This window comes from Triticum dicoccoides, chromosome 2A, assembly GCF_002162155.2.
Source record: "Triticum dicoccoides isolate Atlit2015 ecotype Zavitan chromosome 2A, WEW_v2.0, whole genome shotgun sequence".
NCBI classification, from domain to species: Eukaryota; Viridiplantae; Streptophyta; class Magnoliopsida; order Poales; family Poaceae; genus Triticum; species Triticum dicoccoides.
Genome location: NC_041382.1, coordinates 683,798,174 through 683,813,801, shown reverse-complemented (window position 1 = coordinate 683,813,801; position 15,628 = coordinate 683,798,174). Strand labels below are relative to the sequence as shown.

Below are 15,628 nucleotides of genomic sequence, written 5' to 3'. Positions count from 1 at the left end.
GTTTTATAATCTGGACAAATGAGGGTGTTTGATCTGTCCATGTTCGGACATATGGGGAGGATTTGAGGGCCTTCGTTGGATCTGAGACCCTCACCAACCGCTGGCATGTCAATAATGCTAGCAAAGAAGTGAACCTAACTTTCAACCAAGCTATAACTTGTTGTTTATATGGTGGTTAGAAAATCATGTACATGTGAGTTTATCTATAAATGCTTTCACATTGTACATTTCTTATGAGTTTTATAAATTAAAAAATGTAGTAAAGTTCAATGGTCAAAGTTGTAATTTTCTAGAAATACTTAGGGCATGTACAATGGTGCTATCTTAGCAGTGGCACGTAGAATAAATGCTGAGGTGGAGGAGAGAGAAATCAAAAAAAAAATTTGTCTTCTCTTATTTAAGAGATGATCTCTTAAGACAATATGTGTCAACATGTTTTTAGAAATAACTAGTTATTGAGATAAGGTTAAGAAATATCCCATTGTAGACATGTTTTTTTATCATCTCTAAGTTACATGCAAGGTTCAAGATAAGAATATCTTATCGACCGTTGTACATGCCCTTCTATTACTTTTACTATCTCCGTTTTGAGAATACCGTTAGCACCCTGAGGAACTCGAAAGCAAAGACCCACAGTAACGAGCAATGAAAATTGCAGATGAAGCACAAAGTACACAAATAAATAAAGTAGTACAATGATACTCCCTTCGTTTCTAAATATTTGCCTTTTTAAAGATTTCAAATGGACTACCACATACGGATGTATATAGACATATTTTAGTGTAGATTCACTCATTTTACTCCGTGTGTAGTCACTTGTTAAAATCTCTAGAAAGACAAAGATTTAGGAACGGAGAGAGTACAAGATAAATCATGTCATGACATAATATGCACAATATCATGATCCAAGGTCAACAGTTTACAACAAGTCAGCAACTAACAGACAAAAGATTACACATGAACAAGCAGCTAAAGGCTCGCCCTCTTTCTCATTCATTTCTTAGATCCGTTGACATGCATTGCATGTTGAGTGAAGATCGAAGCTGCTGACGAGGTGGTGTCAAATGATCATAACGTCAGGGGACATCAACATATCGATGAAGTTTCACGAGCGCTTGGCCCGTTTTGAACGCCGCGTGGGTTGTGAAGGATTCGGATTCTGAATCATAACGGTGATACAGGTTATGTAAATGGCTGTATATGTTCTGCAATGAGCCAGTCAGCATTGTAGCTAGAGAGGAGCATTACCTTTGCGAAACCTGGAGGAAACGATGGTCCACCTGTTGGCTCGTCTTGAGAGTTTTTACTAACAGGCGTTTTTTTGTGCATTTGTTGACCTTGCAAGTCACCAGTTGGTGCCGTCTTGTGTATAGCGCTAACTGCACTCTTCATATTCGCCAAATCTTCCTGCATCTTTCTCTGGCTTTCTTCCATTGCCATCATTTTTTCCTTCAGCGCCGATGCCTCGTCTTCAGCTCTGCGTTTAGCCTCCATGGCTTCCTTGAAGGATGCCTGCAGGACTGCCTTCCCTCGTGGGACCTTCGAGGAGTCATGTGCAGCAGAATCACCTCCTGAACTCTCTACCTGCTTACGAAGTCGTGCCTGCACATACAACGGAACTTCAGCTCTTATGTGCACGATCCACAAAACAAATTCATTTAGTAAGCTTATTTTCTTGTGTCTCACAATGGCATCAGCTGTTGCCTTCTTCATAGGTTTCCCATTCTTGGGTGTATGAGTCATTATGAACAGATCCTCAACACTGGGCCCGTCCTTGTTAGGCCGTTTTTGCTTCTGCGCACACAAATTAACACAATAAATACATCATCGATCGCGAAAGCAACAGAAGCAACTTTGAATTACCTCCTCCTCGATTATCCTTGCAAAGCTCTTTGTTCCTGCAGTATGATGAGCGACCACATTTGACTGACAAGCTTTACTGCGAGCACTTGCGGCCTGAGATCAGAGAGAAATATAACAATAATTCAACAAGCGTAAAACTTGCAAATCAAGCTCAGCCACACACGAAAGTATAATTTCCAGTAATACCTTCGCCTTTTCAGTACTCCAATATGCAACTAGAAATTGCCACTGTTCTTTGAGAACACGAGGATTTCGATCAGCAAGGCGTTCCTCTTCCGTCTCATGAGTATCGTAGTGTTGTAGTTTCAAGAAAGATTTCCAACTCCTCCACCTCTTTCCTAAGGACTTCATGATCCATAACTCACCAACCGGAGCAATGTCAAATTTGAGCTACACCAATAAACAAAGGCTATTAAAGAAGAGGTACAGCCACACACACAAAAAAAACAGCAATATTTATTTATACCTTGACAATATGCCAGATTATATTCTTGTTTTTCTCCGGAACACGCCTCCAATCATGATATGTTAGCGGTGCCAATACGCCATCTCGTGCTATTGCACACAAAAAGTTACTTAGGGTGCCTGCCGCTTTTCCAACAGGTTCACCTGAAGTGTTCAATGAAACCGGTATGCGCACACCTTTAGGCAAGGTCCACACCTCAAGACTGAGTTTCAGACCACAACGGAGACGTTTGTGGTTTCTCTTGGTACCTGCTTGAAAAAACAAATCAGATATACGAACAACCAAAATAACTGTAGGAGTATCTGAATTGTATGCAGGATCTGACACTATCTGGCTTGGAAATGGTAAATTGCCTAGAGTCTTATAACTTATCATATAATTATAAATGATAAAGAAGGCCTGGCCCAAATGGTTCAGTCAACGAAAAAGAGGGAACTAGTCTGGTTAAGACAGTCAGATACTTCTCACGTGATACCTAATTTGAACTGGCATAAACCTAGTAAAACTACTCAATTTTGAGCTCATTTGTCTATGCATGACCAGTCCAAGGAAACAAATTGTATCCTTCTGCGATATAAGGTTTTGGGAGCCTGGCTGGAGTTGAACACAGCAGCACATGCCCCTATCTCCTTCTCTGTAAAGCATCCAAAGGCATCACTTCCAAAATTCTAATATTTTGACTTTTGAGATCCAAAGGCGTGATTCTTAATTCCTTATGTCTGAGATATGTTATATCTCATTCTTCTGTTTTTCCTGTTCATTTTCCATCCTTTTCTCTCTCCAAAGGCATCACTTTTCTTTTGAGATGCGTTAAATCCAAAGAGACCCTAAATATATTGTTTAAATTCTGCGATTTGACTTTGGACGCACAAGTCCAGAAGTTAGCCACTAGCCAGTGAGCCAAGAACCCAAAGTTTCATTATGACCTGAAATTGAACTCTGATCCTCCAATACAACTGATTACACCGAACAGCAAAGTTACTCTATTACAAGCACCACCATTGCTCAGCTGCCCTTGTTATGCAGCTTAATTTTAGGGGCCGCTATTATTTATCTGGAGAACGTGAAAGTACATGTTCATGGTCTAAATATCGAAGAGTACAAATAAGGAAATAAATAGCATTTGGAAATTAAACTGGGTTCAGATAAAATCACATCCTTATTATCTTTCCTATTTACACTACCTCTCAACAACAGATCAAACACCTGGTGTCCTGTCATGTAGAAAGAACAATGTTTAACGTCCCAAGTTCCTCTCATAGCAAACCCTTCGATGTGATGGATCCACTCAAACTTGGATAAAGTTGCCATTCTGGCATGACTAAGCATTAACAAATGGGTGTGTCTAGGGCACATCTAGATGTGCTCTAGTTATTGCACATCTAAGTGAGTGAATCAAGCATAAAAAGAAAAAGAAAAAAGAGAAAAAAATATTCACACGGATCTCAATGTAAGATCAATGACATATGACTTAGATGTGCAATACTTATGGCACATCTAGATGTGCTTTAGCAAAAATGTTAACAAAATGTAAGAAAAGGTAACATTGAGTTCACCAGCTATATAAGCTTACTGATTTCATAACTCTATTTATCATTGCTGTAATAATATTGCTTATATTTATGTTCCCTCAAAAGGAACCCTCTTTAGAGGAGGTTAATTCTGCACAATGGCACACACAGGATAATATGAGTGAAGGGCAAGGCGCAAATTACCAACATTCTGGAGAGTCGGGCTACAAGGGTCGTCTCCTTCTGAATCAGTTAAATCATGCAGGCTTGCCTCGCCATAGCTTGCCTGGGACATGGTATGCTCAAACAATGAATTAGATCTCAGCGCTGGAAGGGCCTTCCTAACCTCAAGGGGGATGTAATTACGTGCAAACTGCTCGGGATCGGACAAGTTGAGATCTGAATTAGAAGTTGGTGTAGTTAAATGAGGGCTGTCTAACTTGTTAGAGCTTGGTTCATGCATCTCACAGGGAGGGGGTGGACTAGGCTTTATATTGTTGATGATTCTATCAATATCTGGAGAGTCCGATAAACTCTGTTCTGGAGAACCAGCATGCTGCCAATCAGGATCATTTTCTGTTGGTTCACTCTGTTCTGGAGAACCAGCATGCAGTGAATCAGAATCACTTTCTGTTGGTTCACTGACTCTGACGGTGGCTGGTATGTGGCTAATCGAAGTTCCTTCTTGACTCTCAAGAAACACATTTTGAACAGGTTCTTGGTCTATGGAAGCAGGTGAATCTTTCACCAAACGTTTGCTGCGCCTAAGTTGAAGGCCTGGATTGGAAGCAGCTGTCAAACCCTTCTTTTTCTGCTTGGGGGTTCTGCAACTGAAAGATTTTGAGTGTTCCTTTTCTACATGGATCACTTCATTTTCCGGTTCCATATGAACCGTTGAATCAGATTGTTTTCTTTGCACCTGTTTTATAGCGTCATTTGCTTCATGCACCTTCCTCCTCTCTGCAAATGCAGCATCACTGCAAGCTGCATACCCGACTCTCGTTCCATTGTTGTCCCTTGTAATTATCTCATTGGCCGCCTGAGTGCATAATTCTTCTGTATGATTTACCTGGCTGACACGCTGTTGTTGCTTTTCCTGGACATGAATCACCCCATCTGCATCCTCTGCATGAGCCTTCTCTGTACATATTGCACGACAAGAAGGCTGTTTTTCTGCCTGTTGTATGGTCTGATCGGGAGTGAGCAGCTGCCTCTTTTCTATATTTACAGTTTGGGGGGCAGTAGATCGCCCAGTTCTGCAATTTATACGTGTTGTGGAAGATTGAACTTGCGCCTGATGGCGGTCATGATTTTGAGGCTCTTCATGTCTCCTTTCGGGACTAACAATTCCAGGGCCAACTGAATACATGCTTGTCCGCTTAGCAAAAATCCCATTGACATCATGTACCTCCCCACTGACATCATGTACCTCCCCTCTCTCAATCGTAGAACCAGGATTATCCAGATCTGCCTGCTCTGGAATAAGCTGATTTGGCTGATTTGTTTGTACCTGTCCCATACAATTTGTCCGATTATCAGGATCTGTCCACAAAAGTCCTGCACGAATCCCAAAATTAGGATGTTCTTGCCGCACCTGCATTGCAATAGAAGCACAAAAAAAGTACACTATTAATTTAGATACAAAAGTGTAGCATACTTCTAATAACAATGATAATATGCTTCAATGTAATGTAATGAGCTCATACTAAGAAAACTTGGCTCAGATTATAAGCTGGCAATCATTAAAAAAAATTGGTTTAGTTCAGACTGCATCCATTCTCGACTCGTACACAAGCTGGGTGCCAAGCATGTAGGAACACCTTGCACTCTGCAACAACACTTTCTCCACTCATAGTGCATCACTTTACTGATCTAGCAATCTACACATTTATTAGTCAGGCTGAAAGCCTGTAACACCTACAACTCCTCAAATCTACCAAGATTGACCAAAGTAAAGAACTCTTTATTTCAACCGAATACCCGTTTGCATGTTTTTTCCCTACCCCCATCTCATTCATACACAGGGGCATAACCATAAGGAAGGCCTTGAAAATGCAAATGCTCCAGTTCCACACATGGGCTATCCTTTGATGCATACAACTTACAGATAGCCGGTAAGCTCAACATTTCAATTGATATGAAGTAAAACAGCTTTGTTAGATAGACCCTAGCTACATATTGTAGTGTGGAAAACTGGAAATAGATTTACTGTTCACAATAAACTAATTAAACAAATCGTTTATCAGTTTGGTGAACACATATCAACGTTCGGTAAAAATGTGAAATTGTTTAACACTAAGAACAAATTTCCACCTTTCTCAACCAAAGGCATACTAGCAACTGAACTACGCCTGAAACTGCAATAGCACCTTGACGATAGCATACCTGCTGGGCTTGGAGGATGGGTGGGGCCGAGGGGTCGCCGAGTGGCACCACGGGCACGGCGCCCTCCGCCGTAGCGGACGAGAGGAGGTAATGCCGGAGCCGCGCGGTGTCGACGGCGAGCTCGGCGCCGCAGACCGGGCAGGCGCAGCGCGCCAGCCCGACGGGCACGCTCAGGAGCGCGCCGCAGGAGCCGCACGGGAGCCGCGCGCCCCGGACGTCGGCGGCCGCGCGGGGCAGGGGCAGCGCCTTCCGCCGCGGCGGCGGCGGCGGCATGAGCTCCGGCGGGAGCGACTGCGGCGTGGCGCAGTCCGGGCAGATGAACTCCGTCAGGCCCGGGTCCACCTCCAGCGTCTCGCCGCACCCCGCGCACTGCACCTCCAAACCCTCAGGGGAGTCCTGCCGCGGCGGCGCCATGGCCGCTCGACGGCGATGGCGATGGTGACGGCGACGGCGAGTTTCGCTTTCGACGGCGGCGCTCTGGGGGAAAACTGTTGCAGTGTGCGCTTTCTTTCTAGAGACACTCCGCCTAGGTTTTGCTCCCCACCCGAGCAAAATAGACTCTTTTTTTCTCTCTCTAGAGACACAGAGAGTGAAATAAAAACCGACGCTCTTCAGTGCTGAAGAATTTCGTAGGAGTATCTACAGTTAGACCTCTCAAATCCGCCTCATACGTTCGGGCCGGCCGCCCGGTCATTGATCAGTCATGATTTTTTGATCCCAGACAGGCCTCTTAAACGAGACTCAAACGTTTGGGTTGACCGGCATCTCATCTTCAACCCAAATATTTACTATGGGGGCGCCTGGACACACCCACGGACGTATAGGGAGCCATATTTGCTATGTCCGGCTGTAACCAACATTTAGGAAACATGAGAATATCACATGATCCCACCCCTTAGGTGATATCATGATATCATTTTAAGAAAAATCAATTTTAAATGTCTCAAAAAATTATGAAAATTGCACGAATGTATAAACCTTAAAAATTTCAGGTCCAAATTCTAAATAGACATCAAGAAACAAAAAAGACAAATTTGGATGTGAATAGTGATGTTTTGACTTTTATCTTTTCTAACACTATTCATGTTGAATTTGTCTTTTTTATTGCTCAAGAGATATCTCCAATTTGGACCCGAAAACTTTAGGGATTGTACATTCATGTGATGTGAACACCCAAAATTATTTTTAGAATTTTTTTAAAACAATTAAATTGTTTTTCTAAATAACATGAAGGTATCACCTAAAGGATGGTATCATGTGATATTCTCCCCGGGAAACACTTGATATCGTGCCTAGCGCTACACTGTCAGCAATCTATACTACTTATAAAAAAGCAAACATTATCTTTTTTAAGTGCACCCCACAAAAGTACATGGATACATTATCACCGCATGATTAGTCCCACTAAACTCAATCTAACGGCTAGCCTTAATCTAATTTGTTCTCTGTGTGCATTTAGCAATTTACATTGACTGATCGTACTCCACCGCGGAGCAAAATATGAAAGTCCATGTCCGGTCAATTAGGAAACTATAATCACGGACACTCCTATTAAGAAACTAATCACGATCGCATCTAATTATTAAGAAACTAATCACAAACGCATCTTATTATTAGGAAACTAATCACGGGCGCATCCTATTATTAGAAAAATAATCACGCGTGCATCCTATTAGGAAATTAATCGTGGACGCATCTAATTATTAGGAAACTAATCACGGATGAATCCTATTAGATAACTAATCATGAACGCATCTAATTATTAGAAAACTAATCGCAAGCGCATCCTATCGTCTCGGAAATCGCGATCGCGAGTTGCCTGCCGTCACCAGCCCACCACCCACGCGAGCCACAGTGGGAGACATGCGAGGAGTAGCCGCGGCTTCCTCCGAACACACACGTGACGTCGCCGCTTTCGTCTTCTGCCTGGAGGCCAGGTCACTTTTCTACTTACTGCAACGACTTCGTCCACGTCCTGGCATGCTCTCCGGGAACCACCGGCATCCGCGTCAACTTCAGCTCCGTCCACAATACCCACGCTGACAACCACCCACCGCCGACGCCCTTCAAATGGGGGCAACGCTGAGTATTCTGGACCAGTATAAGCGGGCCAAAAAAATCAAGTGGGGGCGCCCCGGTGCATGGAGGGCGCCGCCTCAAAGCTGGACGACTGATTCACCTGCATCGACAACGCCACCCAGCTGGTCCGAGGACACGGTCGCCGCGGCCGCTCGTAGGCCTGAATGACGGAGACGCTCGCCTTCACGTGAACGCGCCGCACGCACGCACTAATCAAGTAAGCACCGAGTGTTGTTTTTTTACTGTCATCGCTACCTCGCCGGTGGTGAAAAATCTAGAACTATAGGAACTAGAGATGAGGCAATGAGAAACAGAGGCGCGCTGGAACACACACAGTTGGGTTTCAGGCAACCAATGCCTTCTTTCTTTCTTTATTTTTTCACTGATTTTCGCGTACCTACAACAGACATCCCTGTTTTTTAAATACTGACTACCGGTTATTACATGGCCAACTCACGACTATATAGTGAACTCACAGACAAATTCGCTGAACCAAGACTTTACTTGCAGTCATGAAATTACATGGAAAAAAACCCAGAAGTTTGCATAAGTTTTAGTGAAAAATAAATAAAGTTCGCATAAGTTTTACTAAAAAAAACCTGAAGTTTGCATAAGTGTATTTGTTTGTTCAACAGATACATGGCAATTGTAATTTTACATGAGCATTTTCATACCGTCCTTATCTACAGTTGAGTTAACATGCTTTCTGATAGAAAACTTGGACCACATACAAGAGAAGCAAAAAATGCATGTTGATTATGATGACGAATATAGGATATTTTGTGGTCATGGTAAATTCTCATATCATTCATTTTATTTCATTATTGCACTCTGCATTACATACTACGCAAGACCACTTTGGTAGAGGTGACGGGTTCGCATTATACAGAGAGAGCAACCATGTTTCTCCGAATATCTTGAATCATGATCCTTATGACTTCATCTCTACTACTTATAAGAAGTACATTTTTTCATTTGACTATTTCCTGACTTGAGAGGTAAGGTATGTTTTATCCACTAGAGTTGCTAAAATTGGAAGCATGCCTGCAGTTTTTTTTGTTTCTAAACCGGCATTTGTTGGCCTTTTTTTGCCACTGTTATTCTTACAAGTGGTAGCCTACGCATGTTGAAGACCATTTCCAAATTATTTATCTTCATATCATTATTACTACGAACTGAGAGGGTATTTGTTATATTACCAAAATTTTAGAATGTTGAGCCCTTAAATAAATGTGTAGTACTTAAGTAACTGTTCCAAGTTGTCGTGTTAATACTTTTGTCCAGTGAACAACAAGTATAATTATGCAATTTATCACTGTAATTTTTATTTGGTTTACATGTTCTATTTTCATAATAAAATAAGTCACTTTTCTTGCTTCCAGACATTACGACACTTGTGTGCAATAGTAGAATCGGATGGTCCAACTAGCATTTTTTTGTCTTGTTTCACAGCTGATTCTATGCAGTCAAGACATCTCTACACTTTTCTATCTGACAATGGCTTCCTCTTTTCAACAAACCATAGAGGTCTCTTCCCACTATTATGGTTGACACTCAATTTGTAATAATAATTCTTGACTGGAGTTTGTTGGCACTGAAACGGTTCCTTAGCTTGTCCTAAGTGACATTTTCATGTATAATTATACTTGCATAAATGTGTGCATATGGAGGATCATGATAAATCTTCTAAATAATTTTGAGTTTTATACATTGGGAACACTGGGTGGTCTTTTAATACAAGAGACATGTTGATTAAGGAGAAACGATATTTCAAATTGTTTGTACGAGTAGGGAATAAGAGATTGTGTATTTTATAGGAAAAAATTCAAATTTATGAATAAATTGTCTTGTATTAAGTTTATAGTATAGTGTGTCAATCCAAATAGACGTGTGTTGCATGTGCACACTTATTAGTTTAAATAGACGTGCGTTGCACGTACACACTTACTAGTAACGCTAATTGCATTTGAAAGTTTAAGCTGTGTGAGTAGCAAACAGTACAATCTTTTGGGGTGTCAAATCTATTCATCAACTGTGGAAGCAGTACAAGGAACATAAAAAAACACGTCCAAATTCGTAGATCACTAGAAGTAAAATACATTCAAGTCCATAGACCATCCAAGCACTAGAGCGAGTAGAAGCGTGTCGCCGTCATCGTCCCTTCCTTATTAGAGCCGGACAAACCTAGATAGTCAAGGAGTCGTCGTGCTAAGACTCTATAGGACCAGGGCACTAAAACGACAACCGCTGTCGATGAAAAGAATCATAGATTGGAAGGATCCAACCTGTAGACACATAAACACGGACTAACGAAGACCGGATCCATGTGGATCAACCCAAGACAACCGCGGATCAAATCCCGCGTGATCAGCCGAAGACAAACATCCACACGGCCACCGACGATGCTAGAAGCACCACCGGGGCGGGGGCTAGGCGATGAGAATCTTATTCCATCTTGAGAGAATCGTTGTCGTCTCGTCTTTTTGAGCGTGAGTAAAAAGAAAGACCTCCTGCCGGCAAGGGTCAAGATCCACCACGTCTTCATGGCCTTAAGACCACAGGAGACGAGGTAGACCGGCGTCGGCGTCGGCGAGAGGCATCAGAAACCAAAACTTGGGTGCCCTTGCATACGACAATCTGTTTGCTAGGCTCCCAAATACTACTCCCTTTGTTAGGAAAAACTTGTCTCAAACTTGTCCCTCAAATGGATGTATCTAGCACTAATACATCCATTTGAGGGACAAGGGACAAGCTTTTTTCGGACAGAGGGAATATCTCTCAAATAGTGCAGTTTTGTGGGAACAAGAGCAGAGCATGGAAGCATTGACTTGCAACTGTACTCGACTACAAACTTACCAATCGACCATCTCAAAATCAGAACCTCAAAATAGCAGACAATGATCCGTTTGTTCGATCAATTCAAGAGGATTAAAGACAATTTCCACGAAATTGCCCATAATAATACCGTGGTTGATAGTACATCAGTACATACAAGAGTGCAAAAACTTAATTTATGGAAACGTCGTCGTCGGATCAAGAAGTCACGACCCTCGTCGATGTCACCAAGGAACTACCGCTGCTACAAATGAAGTTGGATCTTACGACGATGGTGGCAAAGAGGCCGCCGCCGCCTTCAGTCCCTTCATGTCATGGCCATTGCCGTCGGTGAGCGCGCAAACCTAAATATTTGGAATCCAAATTCGTTCTACTACTAAACATTTTGCTCATGCGTGTATGTTCTTGTCGCTGTCGCAGTTGGCATGGTACTGAGCTTCGGAGCAACCGTCGCCGTGGTCTACGTCGTGTACAGGCACGTCAAGAAGCACGACGTCCCCGCCATCAGCATCGTCGCCGCGAGCGTCAAGACGGCGGGGAGCACTGCTGGTACGGCGCTGTACGCGGTGGTGCCGGACTCGCAGATACGGGACGCCACCGTGGAGGGGTTCCTCGAGAAGATCGGTGGCGACAAGCCCATCCGGTTCACCGCGCGGCAGCTCTGGGGCTTCACCAACAACTACTCGGCCAGGATCGGCGCCGGGGGCTCGGGGGTCGTGTACAGGGGCGTGCTCCCGAACGGCCTCGCGGTCGCCGTGAAGCGCCTCCACGCCGGCCGCGAGGACGGGAGCTCCAAGGAGTTCATGGCCGAGGTGAGCACCATCGGGAGGACCCACCACGTCAACCTCGTGAGGCTCTTCGGCTTCTGCTTCGACGCCGACGTGCGCGCGCTGGTGTACGAGCACATGGAGCGTGGCGCGCTCGACGCCTACCTTTTCGACTCTGCCGTCGCCGCCGTGGGATTCCCGACGCTGCGCGGCATCGCCGTCGGCGTCGCGAGGGGCCTCCGGTACCTCCACGAGGAGTGCCAGCAAAAGATCGTGCACTACGACGTCAAGCCCGGCAACGTGCTCCTCGAAGTCGGCCTCGCTCCCAAGGTGGCCGGCTTTGGACTCGCGCAGCTGACGAACCGGGCGGACACGGACGCCACCGTCTCGGTGATGCGCGGCACACCCGGGTACGCCGCGCCGGAGCTGTGGATGCAGGTGGGCGTCACCGAGAAGTGCGACGTGTACAGCTTCGGCATCCTCCTGTTCGAGATCCTCGGCCGGAGGAGGAACTTCGACGAAGCAGCGCCGGAGAGCCGGCGGTGGTTCCCAAAGCTGGTGTGGACCAAATACGAGTGTGGCGAGCTCGCGGAGGTCGTTGATAGCCGTGGCAGCGCGGAGGAGGAGAAGGGCAGGGAGACGGCGAGGAGCATGTGCGAGGTGGCGTTCTGGTGCGTGCAGCAGCTGCCGGAGGCGAGGCCGACCATGGGCAGCGTGGTGAAGATGCTGGAAGGGGAGATGGACATTCCTCCTCCGCCGAATCCGTTCCAGCATCTCATGGCTGTGCCGGAGGTGGCGTGGACGTCAAATGGTCGAGCGAGCACCATTGTTGGGAGTGGCTCAAGACGCGATCACTCCGTGGTCGCCGTGAATAGTTGAGTACGATTTTATTTTTCCAATCAAAAGGCAATAGCTTAAGGACTCCACTAGAAACTTGATGTCAGATTTTTGGCCACGGCAAATTATATTCTTTGAGGATGACAAGTTTAGTTGGCGGACAAATCCGTCTTAATTATTTTTAGTCAGAAAATTATTGTGCTTGCAAACTAAATTTGCCATCATCTCACCAATACAAATTGACATGAAAAACGTGATATTTATCATGCCTAAAAATTTGACGTCATATTTTTAGTGTTTTCGTATAAAATGTGTATATATACCAATTATGGCATATACATTAGTACAATGTGAACAAACTACTCCAAGACATCGAAAACACGCATAGCCAAGTTATTAAGAGAGAGAAAAAGGGACGATACACCAAAAAAGACATGCTAAGAGCATCTATAGCTGATCCCTCAAACCTAGTTAAAGGAGTAAAAATCCGGTTTTGAGGGGTTAAACCGCACCTGGCTGATCCTTTATCACCTTCAGAGGAGGAAAAATTTACTCATCGTCGTTGTCATTGCTTATATTTACTCGAGTAGGGACGTTTCTCCAGGGGGGAAATCCCTTCCCGTGTCGCCATCCTTCCTCGTGTGCACCACACGAAGGCCCAAACCCACCCCACATCCCCTGCCGGCGCTCTCGCCTGCCACCACAACCACAACCACCCCACACCTCATACCATGACTCCAATCGCCCGACGTCGATGGCAGGATCTAGCCATTGGAGAACACTGCCACTAATTCGAAGCGCGGATCCATCGCGGCGCGCAGCCGACCCAAGGCCGGCAGGGCGCCCCCTCCCGCTCCTTCGCCGACCTGCCACTACTGTCGCCTAAGAAGAAGTACCATGGTGTGCCGCCACGATTGTGGGGGACACGGACATCGGCGTTTGGTACTGGCTAGGCTCCTTCCAGGTGACAGAGCTGGTGGCGAGGGTGCACGACAAGAAGACGATGGCCCTCTACAATAGTTGAGCGAAGATTGACTTCCCCATCAGCAGCCATGAGGTCCCGGCAGCCGTTGATAATGACCCATGATTGGTCTCCCATCCCGTGTTGCGGGGGAACTAGGAGGCCTTCAATAGGCCCGAGGTAGCGTGCGCCGATGAATATTACATGGCCGAATTTTGCAGGATGTATCCGGAGCTCGTCGCCAAGGAGCGATATGGCGGCTCAAGATGTACAAGCAGGGGATGCCGATGAGGACGAGTGTTGGGTAACGTAGTAATTTCAAAAAAATTCCTACGCACACGCAAGATCATGGTGATGCATAGCAACGAGAGGGGAGAGTGTAATCTACGTACCCTTGTAGATCGACAACGGAAGCGTTAGCACAACATGGTTGATGTAGTCGTACGTCTTCACGGCCCGACCGATCAAGCACCGAAACTACGGCACCTCCGAGTTCTAGCACACGTTCAGCTCGATGACGATCCCCGGACTCCGATCCAGCAAAGTGTCGGGGAAGAGTTCCGTTAGCACGACGGCGTGGTGACGATCTTGATGTACTACCGTCGCAGGGCTTCGCCTAAGCACCGCTACAATATTATCGAGGACTATGGTGGAAGGGGGCACCGCACACGGCTAAGAATATGATCACGTGGATCAACTTGTGTCTCTAGGGGTGCCCCTTGCCTCCGTATATAAAGGATCAAAGGGGGGGGTGCGGCCGGCTAGGACAGGGCGCGCCAGGAGGAGTCCTACTCCTTCCGGGAGTAGGATTCCCCCCCCTTTCCTAGTTGGAATAGGATTCGGGAAGGGGGAAAGAGGAGAGAGAGAAGGAAGGGGGGGCGCCGCCCCCCTCTCCTTGTCCTATTCGGACTAGGGGGAGGGGCGCGCGGCCCAGCCCTGACCACCTCTACTCTCTTCCACTAAGGCCCACTAAGGCCCATATACCTCCCGGGGGGGTCCGGTAACCTCCCGGTACTCCGGTAAAATCCCGATTTCACCCGGAACACTTCCGATATCCAAATATAGGCTTCCAATATATCAATCTTTATGTCTCGACCATTTCGAGACTCCTCGTCATGTCCCCGATCCCATCCGGGACTCCGAACTCCTTCGGTACATCAAAACTCATAAACTCATAATATAACTGTCATCGAAACCTTAAGCGTGCGGACCCTACGGGTTCGAGAACAATGTAGACATGACCGAGACATGTCTCCGGTCAATAACCAATAGCGGAACCTGGATGCTCATATTGGCTCCTACATATTCTATGAAGATCTTTTATCGGTCAGACCGCATAACAACATACGTTGTTCCCTTTGTCATCGGTATGTTACTTGCCCGAGATTCGATCGTCGGTATCTCAATACCTAGTTCAATCTTGTTACCGGCAAGTCTCTTTACTCATTCCGTAATACATCATCTCGCAACTAACTCATTAGTAGCAATGCTTGCAAGGCTTAGGTGATGTGCATTACCGAGAGGGCCCAGAGATACCTCTCCGACAATCGGAGTGACAAATCCTAATCTCGAAATACGCCAACCCAACATGTACCTTTGGAGACACCTGTAGAGCTCCTTTATAATCACCCAGTTATGATGTGACGTTTGGTAGCACACAAAGTGTTCCTCCGATAAACGGGAGTTGCATAATCTCATAGTCATAGGAACATGTATAAGTCATGAAGAAAGCAATAGCAACATACTAAACGATCGAGTGCTAAGCTAACGGAATGGGTCAAGTCAATCACATCATTCTCCTAATGATGTGATCCCGTTAATCAAATAACAACTCTTTGTCTATGGTTAGGAAACATAACCATCTTTGATTAACGAGCTAGTCAAGTAGAGGCATACTAGTGACACTCTGTTTGTCTATGTATTC

General features: G+C 45.4%; 2 protein-coding genes across 3 annotated transcripts; one reads left to right on the top strand and one right to left on the bottom strand.

Annotated features, from left to right (window-relative positions):
* Positions 1-860: 860 nt before the first annotated feature.
* LOC119356248 lies at positions 861-6,713 on the bottom strand. Of its 2 annotated transcripts, none has more exons than XM_037623186.1 (8): positions 6,226-6,713; positions 4,045-5,434; positions 2,330-2,577; positions 2,050-2,253; positions 1,864-1,956; positions 1,687-1,794; positions 1,249-1,602; positions 861-1,159 (listed from the first exon to the last, which is right to left on the bottom strand). In XM_037623186.1, exons 1-8 carry the CDS (start codon positions 6,637-6,639, stop codon positions 1,106-1,108), a joined length of 2,865 nt encoding a protein of 954 aa, XP_037479083.1. In that variant the 5' UTR covers positions 6,640-6,713; the 3' UTR covers positions 861-1,105. The 2 variants fall into 2 exon arrangements, with proteins under 2 accessions (XP_037479083.1, XP_037479084.1); XM_037623187.1 differs by having other exon boundaries at positions 4,045-5,350.
* A 4,740-nt stretch (positions 6,714-11,453) lies between these two features.
* Positions 11,454-12,785, top strand: LOC119351875 (G-type lectin S-receptor-like serine/threonine-protein kinase At1g34300). The gene is made up of 3 exons (XM_037618663.1): positions 11,454-11,469; positions 11,560-11,893; positions 12,122-12,785. Exons 1-3 carry the CDS (start codon positions 11,454-11,456, stop codon positions 12,783-12,785), a joined length of 1,014 nt encoding a protein of 337 aa, XP_037474560.1.
* Positions 12,786-15,628: the final 2,843 nt, after the last annotated feature.

Coding starts and splice junctions, on each gene's coding strand:
- LOC119356248 (XM_037623186.1), bottom strand. CDS start 6,639: ATGGCGCCGCCGCGGCAGGACTCCCCTGAGGGTTTGGAGGTGCAGTGC. Junction 2,254..2,329: donor TAATCTGGCATATTGTCAAG/GTATAAATAAAT, acceptor TTATTGGTGTAG/CTCAAATTTGACATTGCTCC. Junction 1,160..1,248: donor TTCCTCCAGGTTTCGCAAAG/GTAATGCTCCTC, acceptor GTTATGATTCAG/AATCCGAATCCTTCACAACC.
- LOC119351875 (XM_037618663.1), top strand. Junction 11,894..12,121: donor CCGAACGGCCTCGCGGTCGC/CGTGAAGCGCCT, acceptor GCTGCGCGGCAT/CGCCGTCGGCGTCGCGAGGG.